This window comes from Symphalangus syndactylus, chromosome 21 (assembly GCF_028878055.3).
Source record: "Symphalangus syndactylus isolate Jambi chromosome 21, NHGRI_mSymSyn1-v2.1_pri, whole genome shotgun sequence".
Lineage (NCBI taxonomy): Eukaryota > Metazoa > Chordata > Mammalia > Primates > Hylobatidae > Symphalangus > Symphalangus syndactylus.
Genome location: NC_072443.2, coordinates 55570631 through 55580928, shown reverse-complemented (window position 1 = coordinate 55580928; position 10298 = coordinate 55570631). Strand labels below are relative to the sequence as shown.

General features: G+C 57.8%; 1 protein-coding gene across 27 annotated transcripts in view; it reads right to left on the bottom strand.

Moving 5' to 3' along the window:
* IQSEC1 (IQ motif and Sec7 domain ArfGEF 1) overlaps window positions 1-10298 on the bottom strand; it is a 401591-nt gene that overhangs the window by 4342 nt on the left and 386951 nt on the right. For 13 of the 27 annotated variants that reach the window (XM_055259256.2, XM_055259257.2, XM_055259263.2 and 10 more), the window contains 4 exons: window positions 10101-10200; window positions 7669-7830; window positions 6761-6937; window positions 1185-1234 (listed from right to left, as the gene is read on the bottom strand). In XM_055259256.2, the coding sequence (XP_055115231.2) occupies window positions 1185-1234; window positions 6761-6937; window positions 7669-7830; window positions 10101-10200 (489 nt within the window). Of the gene's footprint in view, window positions 1-2; window positions 540-1184; window positions 1235-6760; window positions 6938-7668; window positions 7831-10100; window positions 10201-10298 lie in introns of those variants that run through there. The other 14 variants (XM_063630287.1, XM_063630285.1, XM_063630296.1 and 11 more) reach the window with 2 other exon arrangements.

Genomic DNA, 10298 nt, shown 5'->3' with positions numbered 1-10298 from the left:
ACTTAGGTCAGAATGATTTTTTTTTTTTTAAATGTAAAAATTCACCCACTGACTGCTAAGCTTTAGTTCAACTCACTGGCCAGAGGGTGGGGCTGAGTGAGGCTGGACTGGGCCCCACCTCCTCTCACTACAGTGCAGGGCAGCTGGGGGTTACTGGCCTTGACCAAAGTGGGGAGTGAGGGCAGGGGAGGGGCCCGCCTCTCTGACCGCCGCAGCAGAAGGACTTCCAGTCTCGTTTTGACAAGCACTTTGGCCCTGGCAGTAGCAGCCTGAGGTTTCAAATTGGAACCCCTAGGTTGGGGTGTCTGTGCTCTGTGTGTGGCAAGTGCAGAGGGGCTGATGTGCCTGGAGGAGGAGCCCTGCTCCTGCTGAAAGCAGGGCCCTCAGCTCTCCTGGGACTGCTCAACTGGGCTGAGGGCATGTGCTCCGCCCATGTGGGTCCTGAGGTCTCGGGAGAGGTGGTGACAGGGACAGGTGGGGCTCAGAAATCTTGTCCTCTGGGAGAATGGGCTGCCTAGGCATTTCACTGCAGCTGCCTACTGCAAACCAAACAAGGAAAAAGAAGGTAACAGAAAAAGATCTGCAAGCTGAGGTAGAGATGTGAACAGTAATACAGAGATGGCCGGAGGATGAGTGAGTGAAATATCATGAAATCCACACTGAATCTCTTTCTTTCAAGACATTCCTCCTCCCACAAGCTAAGCAATTCCATGGTGTCCTGCCGCAGACACACAGCAATCAAACTCCAAGAAGAAAGCGATGAGGATGGGCGGGCATGGAAGTCAAGGGTTCAGCAAAAATATCCAACAGCAAGTGTGGAGGATGAGTGGGAGCCGGTGGGCGGGTGGGGGGGTGCTGGAAGCTGGGGATGGTCAACCATGCTCAAGGACCACAGGTGATGGGATTAAGCAGAAACCAAAACACAAAATCCAGAACCACCCCCACTGTTCAGTCCAAAACAAGCGGTGGGAGGCATGGATGTTTCTAGGCACAGAGGAGAAGCTGACATGCACAGGGTCCCAGGCAGGCAGGGGCGGGGAGTGGGTGTCTGCGTCTGTGCAGTAGGGGAAGGAAGAGCAAAAAAAAAACCAAAAAAACAAAAAAAAACAGGACAACAGATATGAACCGAGGACTGGGGAAGGCGACACAGGACAGCCAGCTGGACAGAGGCGCTTCCTACTTACTTCCACATTGCTCTCTAGCGATCCCGCACTGCTGCGACGCCCTCGCTTCCCTGCCCAGAACATGCAATACCAGAAGTTAGACGCGGACATGAGGCTGGGGGCGCTGCCTGCCTGGCGCCACGCTGCTGCCACGGAGCCTGCACCCCTGCTGGGAGCAGGCACAGGTGCTGAGCCCACCTGCCCGCAGGAGCCAGGTGTGAGAGGTCGGAGGAGGGGCTCAGTGGGGAAGCCAGCAGCAGTGCAGGAATGAATTTTAAAAATAAAGTTTTCGAAAAGCAAAAAAAAAAAATTTTTTAAAACCAGCCCCAATTTTATACTCCTGGACCAGGAGTCTGTTGAGAGGGACCCTGGGGCTGAGGCATGTGTACAGGTGGGCCTGACGCCCCCAACTAGTGTGTTCACCCCTGACTCGGGTGAATGGGGAGGGGTGAGGGCAGCTTCCACATAGCCGCAAACAGCATGGCAGGTCCTGCATGCCCACCTTCAGTGACTGCCATATATATGTGTATATACACACACACACATATATGCCCCCACCTTCTTGGCAGGACGAGCACTGAGAGTGAAAAGGAAACAACTTCACATCCCCGCTTCCTCCCGGCTGCCTGCAGGAGCTCAGTTTTGGTTTGTGCAGTGCCCTGGCCAGGGGCAGGAGACGGTTGGGGGCTGCCAGAAACCACCTTCCAGCTTGGGATTCCTCTGCTTGGCACCACCCCCCAAAGGGGCCACAAAGCCTTCCCTAAGCCAGGAGGTCTCTGCCAGCATCTTCGTCACGCCCCAGTGCAGGGCACACAGCAGGCACTCGGTGTGCGGGGTCCGTTAGAGCAAGGCCGGGTCTTCCTCTTGGTGCCTAGGGCCCAGCCTGGCCCCGCCCAGCCTCCACAGTCCCTCCTGAGGACTTCTCCGTGGATTTTTGAGGAACACCAAGCCTGGAGCATGACGGGCCCAGCCTTAGGGGCCTGGGCACTGGCCAGCTCTCTGGGAGTGGGGATGGGAACAGGGAGGGAGAAACAGCCCTCCCCACTTGACATTCTAGAAGCTTCCATCTGGGCAGCATCACTATGTATTGAGCACCACGCTGGACATGTCAACCCTATAGGCGCCACTGTGTCCATATCAGAGAGGGGGACGCTGAGGCCCAGTTCTCACAGGCAGCAGGGTTCACACCCAGACCTGCTCACCCAGCCGCCTCTAATGCTGGATAACTTGGCCACGCTGCCTTCAGAGCTGGACCCTAGGCTGGGTTGGGCCCAGGAGCCTGGAAGAAGGAAGCAACTGCTGGGCCTCCCCACTGTGCCCCGTCCCCAGCCTCTGGGAAAGCTACTGCGCCTCCCAGCTAGCCTAAGGCCACCAGCCAGTGGCAGGTGGAGGAAGTGCTGTGGGCTTCGAGCCTCCCTGTGCCATCTGAGTGTGCTGGGCTGTGCCTTGGCATGGCTTCGGCCTGGGCATCACAGCACAGACTCAGGAGAGTCCAGTCCCTCTGCCTTGCCTGCTAACCCCAAACCAGATGTCCAGGTGGGAGTTGGGGTCAGCAAACGGCTTTGGGTGGCTCGGGCTTGTGTGATGTGGCCCTCAGAGACCACTACTGGGAAAGGGCCACACGGCACAGCAGGGAAAGAGGGCTTGACACCAGTTGCTGAAGACTAGGACAGCCAAGTAGGACCTTGGCCCTAATTCTCAGCCAGAAGGAAGAAGAGGCTCACATTTCCTCATTTTTCAGCCAGTGTGGGAAGAAGGGCTGACCTTTCTTCCCTTCCTGCGCAACACAGTGGTCCAGGGACATGGAGCAAAGTAGAGTCCAGCCTCCCAGGACACGGCCTCCCTCCTCCACCGCCCTCTTGGGTGGCCACAGCCATCAGACACTCAGGACATTGTGGCACCATGTGGAAATGTGGAGGGACAGAGCGCCACTCTCTCTAGGGTTTTCAAATCAGCTCTCTAGCCTACCCCTAACGCCTGGGACTCCTCTGGCTGACTAAAAACCAGGGCCAGAGGGGAGATGGCCTCCCCTGTCTGTATCCGGCAACTCCTTCTGGCTGGCCTATAGCTTCTGACAGGACCTGGGCCAGGCCTGAAGGCTGGGGTTGGGGGTCCACACAGCGTCCCCACCTGGAGTTGAACACGGCCCTCCTTACCCTGCCCAACTTGGGCGAACACTTAGGAGTTCTTTACTTGGCTGTTTTGGAGTGACGCTGAGTGTCTTACAATCTACTTTCTCAATGTCTCAGGTCAGCAAGAGATGCAAGGTGACCCCAGGGCTCCCTCTGTGCTGAGTCCTAGAGCCCTGTGCTCACAGGTACACCCACAACCATAACTGCCCACAGCCAGCTGTGCAGATATCCCATGTGTACGCAGCCTCCCACAGCTGCCCCGGTTCACAGGCTGATGAAGTCAGGCAGGCCAGAATAGTGGCTCACACCACATGCGTGCTGACCAGGTCAAGCCAGCCCTGGGCAGAGCCTGGAGTGACTTGGAACCATTTTTCTTGAAGGGCTCCCAGGATGGTTCTTCACAACCTTTTCAGCTTCCTCAGAGTCAGGGCAGGGCATCATGTGGCAGCGCTCTCCTGCCCACCCAGGATCCTCGTCCTGTGACCCTCAACAATGCTGTGGCCGGGCTGGTGGCCTTGCTCAGTGTCAATGACCACAACAGAAATGATAGCTACGCACACTCGGCCGGCACTGCCTGAGCCAGGCATGCCTGAAAGGCTTTCCATGCATCGACTCCCTCGCTGCAGCTGGGGAAACGGGCCCACAGGGTCTGACAGCTAGAGAGGGCAGGCGGAGGTGGGGGATGCGCTCAGGCTGTCTGATTCTGACATCTGCATGCTGCACCATGTTCTCTGCTGGGCCTGACATGGTGGGGAGGGATGTGGCCAGGGCAAGAGGAAGCACCACCCTCTCTGGGCCCTGGCCCGCTTCACACGTGGCAGGGCCGCTGCTCTGTCCACCCACCACCAGTGCCTGCCACTGCTCCCCTGTAACAGGACATGGAGACTACTGCAGGCAGTTCCTCTCCGTAAGGACTCAGAGCTGGGCAGCCTGGCCAGGGAGGGGCAGGAGGGCCGCTGGGGGCCACTGGTCAGTGTCCATCACCACTCAGCTGATCCCTGTTTCCACAGTCCTTGCTGGGTCCTTGGTCTTGGGTCAGCAGGGCTCTTGTGCCGCTGGAATGAGCACCGGGTGGGGAGTCTTGGCCCAAGGAAGACCAGGGCGGAGACACCAGGCAATGCACTGCAGTGGGGCCGGTGCCAGCCCCCTTCCCTCTAACTCTTGGCACGACAGAGGCTTCTGCAGGCTCCTGAGGATGGGTTCCTTCAGGCACCATCTACGGCCACTTCATCAGTCCCCTGGCTTCATATCTGTGGTATGTCCTCCCTTGGATGGATGTCGAGTGCAGACCTGGGACAGCTGCTCTCAGGGTCTCCTGCTCCAGAAGCAGTGACGTGTCAAACATGGAGGGGACACTGTCCCGTGGGCTCACCTCTTCCACAGGCTCATCGTGGTGTTTCAGGCTCAGTGCTGTGAGGGCCGTGGTGAGTGAGGTGGGGCCATGCTGCTGCTGGGGAACCTGCAGCAAGCCCCATCTGGTCCAGAGCACATCTGACCTCTCCTGCTGCCAGCCCTGCCCCTCCCCAGCAAGGCTGCCAGCACCCGCCTGTCCCGATGGGAGATCACAGGTGGCCTCTCCCCAGCCTGGGACCTCGGCAGCTGCCTGGACTCCAACCCCACCTCACTTCACCCCCAAACCTCTCTGGGTGCAGGGGGGTCCCTGAGATCTGTCCCTTTTGTTTCAATGGCAGGCCCAGGGCGGGGCCTCAGTCCCTATTGTCCTTCTGAGCTCAGAATTCCCAAATGACAACAGCAATCGTCACACTACATGAAAGCAGCTGGCCCTGGGCCCACCCCTCACACAAACGTGGGCCCAGCACATGGCTGGCCAACCCCCAAGCTCTGGCAGAGGGTGGACAGCTGAGGTCCTGACCGCTGGGCCCTGGGGTGAATGAGGCTCAAGGGTTCTGGCAGAACCACTGCTGCCTGAGAGGGGCTAAGGGGAGGGAGAGGGCAGGACCCGCCACACTGCACAAACTCAAACAGAGGCTCTGGCCCACAGCCTGCAGAGGCCCAAAGCAGTCCAGTGACATTTAGCTGTGTTTCACAAGGCCACTGGGAAAACCAGTGGTTCTCAACCAGGGGTGATTCCGTCCCCCAGGGGACACCTGGCAATTTCTGGAGACATCGGTAACTGTCATGACAGGGAAGATATTACTGGCAACCAGTAGTAGAGGCCAGGAATGCGAGTAAACATCTTGCCAAGCCCGGGATGGTCCCCCTGCAAGGAGTCACTTGGCCCAAAATGTCAATCAAGCCGAGGTTGAGAAGCCCTGGGTTCAACCCTCATGCTGGCAACTGGCAATGAATTTCTGATTTTTTTTACTATGGCAAATAATAATAATAATAATAATAATAATGACACAAACGAAAACAAAGGAAAAAATCCAACTTAAAAAAAGGGCCTGAGAGGGACTAAGCTGAGGGGAGGCAAGGCTGCTGACGGGCAGGTGCGGGAGGGAGTCCTGAGGCGGGGCAGGTGGGGCAGGCAACCCCAGGAGGGGGGTCTTCCCAAAACAGGCACACCAGGCTCCTGGGGCAGACCTGCATGGGACAAGCTGGGCCACTGCAGCCCCAGGCAGTCCCCGGGGCCCCTCCCAGGAGAAGCTCACTAACTGGTGGACAGACTGTTCGGCCGAGGGTGGCTATGATACCCTCCCGTACGCTCCTTGAGCAGCAACACAGGCTGCAGGAGCACGAGCTGGCACCCACCGGTCAGCCCGTGCCTCTTGTCTCTCCTGCCCCATGAGGGAGAGCCTGGGCCATGGCCGCTGGCAAAAGCCCCTGAGCCTTGCTGCTCCTGGTGCCCCACCCCCATGTAGGCAGTTTCAGGGGTGCTGCTTGCTTGGGGGTTAAACAGCTGGCAGCAAATTAAACACACACAGAAACAAAGAAACAACCACAACATCACAGTTCCCACCAGGGCTTTCCCGGACCCCGCAGCCAGCCCTGGTCGCTGCTCAATGGCCTCTGGGCTGGACGAGGCCCGGGTTTCCCAGGAGAGGAGGCCCCGCAAGGAAAGCAAGACCAGGGACAGTGGGCAAGGGGGCGCCAGACGGATTAGAGGGTTCCGCACAAGTTCATTCATCAGCATGAAGCACAGGGACGCGGCCGCACAGAGAGCATGGGACACAGCCGCTGGCTCACTTGGGCTAGAGCGACTTCCCAAATCAATAAAGAAGTAAATAAAACCCTTGGAAAAAGAAAGGGAAAATGGGGGTGACTTCCCCAGCTAATTCGTATGCAATGCCTTTCTTTTTGACGATTGGGTCCTGTTTCCCTGCGTCTTTTCGGGGCACCCTTTCTGTGCGTCACACGCTGCTCTGCTTTGCGGGAGGTCAGGGGAAATGCCGCACTGGCCTTGCCACAGGCCCCGCCCCGCGTGATGCATGCCCCGAATGCAGACGCCCTGCCTCGGTCTTGCATGCGCTGGGCTAGCAAGGTGGTTCTAGGCCAAGCTCTTACCGGCTTCCGAGAGGTCCCGCAGGGAGCTGCTGAGGGCACTGCGCTTGAGGCCCTCACCGCTGGCGTAGCTGTCGTCCAGGCAGGCCCGGCTCAGTGTTCCATTGCCCGACTCCTTTTTGAGGCTGGAGCACTGGGACATGCTGGGCCGCACGACGCCTTTCTGCTTCTCGAGCTCCGCTGGAACAGAGAGGGTGAGGGTCCTGGTGAGAGGAGCACAGCCTAGAGTGGGCGGGGGACGGGGCCTTCTGCTTGGAGCTAGCACTGTCCTGAGCCACCATCTGCCTGGAATGGGGAAGGGTTGTTTCTGGGAAAGAGGGTATGATGGCCACCCTGGACAAAAGAGCAGAAAGGAGATCCCAGGAGGGAGGCTACAGAGACCAGAGGGCCTTGTGACCTGCAGGAAGGACAGTCACCTTCCAGGCTCTGGGGTGGACAGGGAGGCACAGACTTGCCTGGGTCTGGGAGATGAGCAAAGATTAGCCAGGGTCTTCCACAGAGGGGGCAGTGGTAGGGAGCCCCATGTGCCTCCAAGGAGTAGACCTGGAGCCAGGGATGGCCTTGGCTGTGTGACCCATCAGTCGGTTAAGCCTGATGCAGAAGACGACGAGGTGCAGAGAGGCCAGCTGGGAACTCTGCAGGCTCTTGTGCACGGGGTGACCAGAGAGCCAGGGTCTTTTGTTGGACATATGACAGGCAACAGGTAGGGCGGGTCCTGGATTGGACTCCCCCTGTGCCTCCTGCAGCCTGGGAACACAGACTGCCCCATCACGTGGCCATAGGGAAGGCCAGAAAAGACTGGGAGACAGCTTGTCTCTGTGGGCTCAGGTGAAGTCACTGCCCTGACATGGGGAGGCAAGTGCCAGTGTCTGGCAAGTCTTGGCCTTCTGTCCATGAGGCCTGGTACTCACACTCTATCCTGTGCTTCTCCATCTCTTGGACTTCTGCAATGGACTCCCGCAGGTCATCGGTGAATTTCTTCCGGTCTTGAGGGTTGGGGGCGTTGAAGTTTATTAACACTTTGATGTCTGCTCCGGGGACAGACGAGGTGAGCCGGATGCCATTGGGGTAGTCTGCAAAAGGGAAGGAGAGGGGAGGGAGGCCCACAGGTCTCAGTGTGTTATCTGCAACCTCCTCTCTGGTCAGGAAACAATGGTAGGGCCGAGCTGTGCGTGAGCCTGGAATGAGTGCCGGGAGTGCAGCCTCCGCAGTGGCAGGCTGCAGGGGTGCAGAGCAACCTCATCTCCCGACTTTGGAAAGATGGTCTGTGTTGCTCCACATGTGACTCACGGACAAAAGTGGCCGAGCTCAGGGGAGGCTGCTGGGGCCGCCATTCTTCCCTAACTTTAAGGTTGTGGAGACCAAGCCCCTGACTTCCAGGTCCTTGGGCACTCTGCCAGGTGCCGAGTCCTGGAGGAGGACAAAGGTTGCATCCTGAGAAAGGTCTTCTCTAGTCATCTCAGTTCTGGACAGCAGTGAGCGCCACATTCTCCTGAATGGCCTGTGGCCCACAGCTCCCATGGGGTGCACTATGGGCACTCCACAGCCAAGGAACCCTGTGCCCAGACCTGCCTGGTGCCACCTCCGGGCTCTCAGGGTCTTGGGGGCTTTGGTCTCCTGGCAGTGCTGCTCCTGCAGTGGGAGTCACTGGCAGAGCATCAGCCACTGGATGTTTGAAGGTTCTTGGACCAAGCACCAATCCTACCTTGGCTCAGACCAGGTGGGCCTGTGGGCAGCTGCAGAGTGCTCCTGTGTGCATATGTGTGCACATGTATGTATATGCAGCCCATTACTGCCACGTGGGAACATGTGCCTAGTGACACCAAACCTTCTGATTTTCAGAGAGGCCCAAAATATCTACATTTTGATGTAGAGACTGGCTCAGCAATTTTTTTAAAAATATGCAAACCATATAAAAGATAACTGAGCTGGGCCTGCCTCCCAGGCTGCCAATTTGAGACCCCTGGAATGACGGCATGTCCTATAGAAGCTGCAGGCTTGGCTCTTGCCAGCACCCGGCACCCAGGATCTAAGGCCAAGCCCTGGGACCGTAGACATGATCCAGGTGCAGCCTCTGCCCTGATGGTCCACAGTGGTCCTGGTCCCCTGCTGGGAGCTTTGCTGCCAGGATCTCAGTAAGTTCCCACCCCCCAGCCCTGGGGGTCAGGGGTCAATGCCACCATCTCAGAGAGCAGGCTACTGCTGGTCAGGACAATGTGGACATGGCACTGGCTTCCCCTGGGACCAAGGCAAGGCATGACTTGCAGCCTGCGATGGGACAGGAATGGCAGGAGGTGGGGAGGCAGCCAGGGCAGGCACGCCGTGCCCCTTGTTGGGCATGTGGGGAGCAGGGCATACAGGGAGTGCAGGGTCTCCTGCCGGGCTGTCCCTGGTCCCACTGAAGACAGAAGGGGACAGAGAGCCCCAGATCCAGGTGCAAGGCCTGTGGTTTTGGATGGTCCAGTTGTGGGTCCCTGACACTGTTTTAACCTGCAGATGGAAGGCTGATTAGACAGACAGTGACACCTAGTTCTGAGAGGATAAGGGACCCCTACTGCTCAAGCAGGGACACTCAGCTTCTTTCCCTAGGACACTCCAGGTGGCCCCCTGCTCCCCAGCCCAGGAGGACTGGCTCAGCCTCCAACAGGGAAGGGACAAAGGAGGGGGATCTAGAAGCCGTGGAGAGTGAAAGGAGCAAGGTAAAATGGAAGCCAGTAGGGTGCTGCAGGTGTGAGCCTCCCAAACTCCCAGGCCTCAAGGCCTCACCCAGGGCCTTGTAGCAGGGCATCAAAATTAACCCTTGCAAAGCACTGTGTTCCGGCAGCTATGATGGAGGCCCTGTGGCAGGCACTACTCTACAACCCAGGCAACAGAGGCCAGAGGGGTTGCAGAGCCAGGCCACATAGCAGTTGAGCCAGAGCTGGGATCTGACCCAGGCTGAGGGGCTCAGTTCTTCACTTCCGCGGACACTCGTGGGTTGCTGTAGCTTGTGTTCTGGGCCATGTTTGCATATCACCTATATGACCTAATGTTTTTCTATCAACATTTAAATAAATGTATTTCTGCCATAAATTTAAAAATCTTATCACTTGCAAGAAACGAAGTACCAGTAAATGCAAACTGAGTGTCTGTCCAATGTTATTACATGAGGCTCAGCTGACTGATGGGCCTCTTGAGGGTCTGTGCCTACTGCTCACCGGAGCTCCTAGCTGCAATCTGCTCTCTGCGGATAAAACAGGGGTGAGCGTCGAAGCCCCCTGCGGTTCTGTCCTCGAAGCAGCCACGAGAAAGAGCGTAAGCTGGGACGTGCGCTCTTCCAGGCAGGCCCTGGGGGCAGACTTACACTGGTTCTCGAAGAGCAGGACCTGCATGCCGTATAAGGAAAAGGACTGTCGGAAGCTGTACGTCACCGAATTCTTCTTCTTCTGGAAGATCTTGGTGACCTGGAGGCAGCCAGAGACAGAGCTGAGCTACAGTGTCTCGGGGGCCAGTGACTATATGACTATGTGGGACCTCTGGTCAGAGGATCCTCCTGGAGTTC